A 6,875-nucleotide genomic window follows, 5' to 3' on the forward strand; every position below is an offset into this window, starting at 1 on the left:
TGCTTTGAGTGATGAGATATATTATGACCAACCATCCCATAGAACATGTGCGAATAGTGTTCAGACATGTATTCAGACAATGAATGCTTGCAGAAACACCCCTGAGAACTGTAAAGTTGTGAATGGTTTGACAATAGTTTGGTGAAACCTATGGCTGTTCAGTCAGTGTGATATCCGACACCTGTACAGTGTGATAAGATTTAGTAATTTTGTGCATGTATTCAGACAATACCTGTGAAGATAAGATAAGATAAGATATAACTTTATTATCCTGTAGGAAATTCATTTTATATCAAGATCCGGGTTAGAATTGGTCTCCAACAACCCATGCTTGTCGTAAGAGCCAACTAACAGGATCTGGTGGTCAGGCTCCGTGACTTGGTTGACACTAGAGCAATGCTCACGATGTCGATCACTGGATTGTCTGGTCCAGACTGGATTATTTACAGACCGCCTCTTTATAGCTGGAATGTTGCTGAGTGTGTTAAACAATAAAACAACATCATATTCAGACAACTATGTTGCAGTTTCTTTTACCTCAAAACTCTGTGTTGGTATGATCTATATTAATGCATTGTACCTATGAGCAAGCAATTGAGTGAGTGAGTGAGTGAGTTTAGTTTAACGCCACACTCAGCAATATTCCAGCTATATGGTGATGGTCTGTAAATAATCGGATCTGGACCAGACAATCTGGGGATCAACAGCATGAACATCGATCTACACAATTGGGATATGATGACATGTGTCAACCTAGTCAGCCAGCCTGACCACGCGATCCCGTTAGTTGCCTCTTACGACAAGCGTGGGTCCCTGAAGATCAATTCTAACACGGACCTAACACAATTGCTTCGAAATGGCATACATTCATAATTGATTGTGAGGAATGTCCAAAGCACTACTCGTCATAGACCATTGTGGAGGAACTTCTTCAGCATTGGAATTGTATGCTGACAGACCAAGGATGAAAATCAGAATGAATCTGGGACCAACCATGGCAACAAAGGGAAAGTTTATAATCATGAAAACCCAACTAAGACTTACCCGTATCACCTCATGATCTGTATGACAACATTCAAGGAAAATTTTATTAGATTACCTAATCTTGTATCATATTATCTTGATATACAATCTCAAATCATGATCAGTTCCACCAAAATTAAGGGGGTCCTAATTTTCATAGGTTTTCCCCATTAGATACTTAATCTGGTGACATCAGTGTTACCATGAGGTCCCCTGGACTTTCAACTTAGGGTATCCCAGTACAGGGAGCATTAATGTTGAGGGTTAAGTCTGATGGGACCCAAGTAATATCCCACAAAAAGAATTTTTCTCAAAGCTATACATGTATTGCCAAGTATTGCAATGCATATTGACTAGCCACAATATATGTATTCAGACGGTGGGTGCTGCTATTGAAATGTATCAATTCATCCAGGTAGGGGTAATTTATTTGACAAATCCATAGTCTCAAATATGCTGATGAAATCAGGCACATGGGATTTACACCTAGGATATTCTGATGGGCCTGTGAATGCCACTTCATTCACATGAAAGACAACACATTTGTTTTGAACAAAACTTATTGTTTTATTACTTTTCATGATGTTGAGTTCAATTTGATGGGTCTGTTAAGTATCTAAGCATGTCTTAACAGTTGTGGTAACCATGGTTACTGGTAATGGAAATAGCAGTATCACAATATTTTGCAATATGATGATGTTTAACAAGTTCATAATGTCAGTATTGGGATGTTCAGGACTAAATACATCCTCCTTATCTGGAAAATACGACTTGTGGCAGGGAATGAGAACAAGGCAATACATGAAGATAAATAATTACACATCATATGCGAATGATCACTCATATTTTCTTATATCCATCTACATGACACATCCCTTGTAACCTTCTGTCAGTGTCTGTTAACATGCTGTCTCAAAATGTATTAAGACATTTGGTTTTGTCCATGTTCAAAGCTATTATTAAGCAAGATATCCGAGACTAATAGTCAAACTGTTGGTCAATGTCACCAACATATTCACAAATATCATCATATCCAAGTTTCAAAATGATGTCTCTGTCACTTAGCAGCTGCAGTAAAGCTTCACATTTTTCTTTGCTTCTTTTCACAACTTCCCCCTATTTGCCCCTTGTACTTTCCAGACACAATCAAAGCATGTGCATGATCATGTTTGGGAATCACAGTCTCCAGACTTGATTGTGACAGTCCCTCCAGTACTCGCCCTTCCTCAGTCCGACATACACAGTTATCTACACTGACAACGTCCACCACTATAACTTTTGACTTGTAATATTTGCCACTCTTAAACTTTTTGTCAACAATCCGAACCCTAATGTCTGGTCTTGCCCACAGGTACACATCATTTGCATTGTACCCATTTTCTTGTTTAGCCTTTTTATCCTCTGGCAAATAACTTGAACTTCTTTTGACAGAATTAGTTTCATCGTCTGACAAATCCCCGACTGGACTTGTGTTTCCTTTTTCTGTCATGTTCAGTGTGTTTTGAGCGTTCAATAACTGGACTTGAGTATCGATCATGTTTACTATGATCAGCATGTTTTCTGTCATCATGTGGACTTCTACTGTGACCCCTGTGAGATTTCTTTCTTCTGCTTTTTTCATGGGGACTTCTGCTTCTAGATCTATGTTTGTCTTTTTTCTTCTTTTCCTCTTCCTTCTTATACTTATCAACTTTTCCCTTATTGAGATATTTTGAAAACTTTTCATAATCTTTCTTTGACACCAATTCAACAGAATACTGGGAAATTGTCACAATTTTTCCACTGAGCGTTAATTTCACCATAATCCTTGCATTGTCATCATCTAAACCTTCAATAACTCCATACATATCTCTACTAGTACCTTTAGTTATTAAACAAAAGGCACCCTTCTTCAACTCTAATTCATCTTCTTTATCATGGCCCTTTTCAGATACAGCACCATTTTTCATTTGTAAGTTTGTACTTCTATCTGCACCAAGTCCAAGTCCTTTAGGTCTTAAAATTGCTTCTGGAGGTGGAACAAGTTCCTTATTTTTACCAATACCTTCACCATCCTTCCAGCCCATACCTCTGAGCATTGCAAAGCCAAACTGGTCTATTGGTATTTGTTCGTAGTCAGCATCTTCTGGGCCATCCGGCCTCAGTGACACATCCAGTTTATCATCAGTTTCGAAACCTTCGGGAACCTTATTACGAACAAGTAAAGGAACACTTAAATTTGGATCGGGCTGCCCGCGGCCAGTCCAGTTCTGATTTTCAAGTGCACTCGCTTCAATAATTTCTCTTGTCGCCTGCTCTGTTAGAGTCAAGTCTTCTTTCACTACTTTGGGTTCTGTATCGTCTTTGCTGTCGACTGAGTTTGTCTTATCACTTTCTTCCTTTAGCTGGTCTTTCTTCTCCAAGAACGGAGTCCTCCAGTTATTGCTCTTTATCAACGGAATAACAAATTGTTTCGGGGCTGTATCGGTTGGTTTTGAGCTTTTGACTTCCTTACCCTCGAACGAGTACACAAAATCCGTTTCTTCTTCCTTTTTCTTTTCTGAATCGCTGACGACAGATGTTTGTAATTTTTTGTTGTCAATTTTCTTGGCAAAACCAAAAGAAAACCCTCCCTTCTTCGCGTTTGTTTCGTCGTCCGCCATTTTGAGACACTCGCTGAACCAACTTCCTGTGCAACTCGTTTACCCGCTGTTGAATCGTAATGCTTTCATACAGTGTTCGGTTGAAAGAGTTGTCATGCCGTGAAAAGTTGGGATACGGCCACGAAACGTCCTCGCTACGTCAGGCCAGAGACCATATCATATACTATATTATGGTCTCTGGTCCACAGACCCTCGAGTCTTTGCGAGGATTAAAGATTTTTAAAAATATATTTAAAAAATCAACAAAAATATTAATTTTTAACCCTCGCAAAGACACGAGGGCCTGTGCTCTGGTCAGGCGAATATATTCCAACGTTTATATTATTACGCAATGTGGAGCCCGCAATTTTATAAAAATGAAATGTATGATAACAGTTTACAAAATCCATATCCGCGATCACTGCAATAGCTTGTGCTAATACTTTCTGTGGAAGTTACAGCCAGGACTTTTTAGAAGTGTGTGTGTGCGTGCGCGCGCGCACATAGCTCATAAGGTCAACAAGTATAAACTGGAAAGGGTCAGGCATCTTGGTGTATTATTTGCCAAGTTTTCGTTAAGGTGTATTATATTGCAATGCTTTGGTGTATTATATTGCACTCTTTGCATTGTGTATTGTTTAGTTGTGTTGTATTTCACTCTTTCCTGTGTTTAGGTGTAATATATTGTACTGTTTACTTGTATTATATTGCACTGTTAATGACATAAGTCAACAGTTCTGGTATGAATACTTACCAATCATAAAAACAGTAGAAAAATTTAGTGGTTAAATCAACGATCATCATACATCTGTAGGTACATATCCCAGTACCGTCATCGACATGTATGAACCGACTAAATTATATGAACTCGATTTTATTGTTATATTGCCTGATTGCATGAGATAGTAAAATAAGCAGTGCACGCACTCACGCACGCACAAATAAATAAATAAATAAATAAATAAATAAATAAATAAATAAATAAATAAATAAATAAATAAATAAATAAATAAATAAATAAATAAATAAATAAATAAATAAATAAATAAATAAATTAGAGGTTTAGGAGTCCATCATGTCTGACAAATGCATGCTGACCGTTTATATTATACCCTTTTTGAGCCCACACTTCAACACTACAGATAATAAACTTCTATTAGTAACTGAACCAACCTTTGTTAAATTAAAGTCCAGTCAATTCATTCATTTCATTTCACAATGTATATTAATGCATACTCAAGTTTCTCTTTTCATGTTGCCATGTGCACATGGTGTAGTTACTTTGAAGGCAAACAAATCTGCATGTTATGTATGTATAGAAAGGTGACATAATGCATATGCGATGTACACTTCTTGATCATGTAACCGTAGGGCCTTGAACAATACCAGTGGGTTTGGTTTGATTGTTGTTTAACACCGCACTCAGCAGTATATACCACATACTAGTATATGTCGGCGATCTGTAATCGAGTCTGGACCAGACAATCCAGTGACAATCCGGTCAATATGCTTCAAGATAAAAATTCAAAAAATGCATAAGAGAAAGGAATCATTCTGGACTGCATCCTTGCACCATATGTGCATTGAAAACGTCATTAATCCTACATGGCCCAATCTTGATTATTTACTGTCAGTCATTTACATCACAGTCTGCAAATAATGAAGATTGTGTGAAATGGGGCTTACTATCGTGGTATGAGTAGAGTATATATGTACAAGTAGTGAGTTGAGTTTTACGCCGCACTCAGCAATATTCTAGCTATATGTCGGCGAACTGTAAATAATCGAGTCTGGATCAGACAATCCAGTGATCAACAGCATGAGCATCGATCTACGTAATTGGGATACGATGACATGTGTCAACCAAGTCAGGGAGCCTGACCACCCGATCCCGTTAGTTGCCTCTTACGACAAGCATATAGCTAGGTTACTGAAGATCAATCTAACCCGGATCTTCACGGGTACAATACCAACGGGAAACCTTCATTTGCCCCACTGAAGACGGACATCGTTGGAGCTGTTTTATTTACTGAAAAATCAGGGAGAACAGGGTGGACCTTTTTTGTATTGCTCAGCGTGTACAATACGTGTTATCCGCAAACAGTTTTATCCATACACACGGTTAAGTGTCACAAGGTCAACACCCATGCCGAAATATTTTAAAAGTTTTACAGACCTGAAAAAAGATCTGAAATTAAAACTCTTCACAGCCTTAGATTAACAGAATACAATCATCTCCAAAAATATTGTCATCTAGGAGCCACCTTTGATGATGTTACTCTTTACTGCATTTATTCTAGAAACGATATTACTGCCGCCATATACCTCGAATATTGCTGAGAGGCAACAAACCAATAACCAGGTATAAATACCGTTGAATAAAGCGTTACTATGTTAGTTTCTGATTCTACGAATTCATATTAACCAAAGTTATTGTTCTTCGATCTGGTCAAAATACATCGACCCGGTCACTTGATAACATTTACCTAACTGCAGAGACATAACACGTATATATGTATGCTATAATGATTAATACTTCTTTGCATAGGCGTGGGAAATATATCCCGAGGTTGTTAATATGCCGAAGCAACCTTTAATAAACTGATCAATAGTATACCTACCGCTGAAAATATGTCCATATAATCTACAAACGGATTTACGAATGAAAAAATCCCACATGACTAATTACATGTAGTTTTCGTAAGTATATGTCATGGGCGGATCCAGGAATTTTGAAAGGGGGTGGGGTGGGTGGGGGTTCAGGGGCTCCGCCAACGCAAAAATACCATTTTCAATGTGGTCTTAAGTCAATTTCAAAAGCCCCCATGTATGTGACCTTTATTCATGTACAGCTCTTCATAACAATGCGATACACTATATACGTCTCGCAACTTAGTGAAAATTCAAATATGTACACTACAGAATACAATAAGAGGCTCTTGTAGCAACTTCGGAGGTTAGACTACATTTCAATTATTTATAACAAGAATCTGATATTTGTAGATACATATTCATTCAGTTTTTAGTTATGTGGCCTTGATCTATTTCCACATTAGCTCTCTTATTAGGTTATAAGTCCCCATATTAGTTCCCACAGAAAACCGCTGAGATAACTGTCGATTTTGTTGTGCTGTGGTCATCCAAGAAAGAAATAAGGGCTATTCTCTGATTAAATTTCGTGCCGTGTCAAAACATTACACCGCGCCATCTATAAGGTCACGTGACCTATCT

General features: G+C 37.9%; 1 protein-coding gene across 1 annotated transcript; it reads right to left on the bottom strand.

The window, feature by feature from the left end:
* Positions 1-1,569: 1,569 nt before the first annotated feature.
* LOC124255106 (G-patch domain and KOW motifs-containing protein-like) lies at positions 1,570-3,698 on the bottom strand. The gene is given in 3 exon segments (XM_046688947.1): positions 1,570-2,139; positions 2,141-2,424; positions 2,567-3,698. Coding segments are annotated over 3 exon segments (1,521 nt in total). The 5' UTR covers positions 3,666-3,698; the 3' UTR covers positions 1,570-2,001.
* Positions 3,699-6,875: the final 3,177 nt, after the last annotated feature.

This window comes from Haliotis rubra, unplaced genomic scaffold, assembly GCF_003918875.1.
Source record: "Haliotis rubra isolate DU_JTF1 unplaced genomic scaffold, ASM391887v1 Scf592, whole genome shotgun sequence".
NCBI lineage: Eukaryota > Metazoa > Mollusca > Gastropoda > Lepetellida > Haliotidae > Haliotis > Haliotis rubra.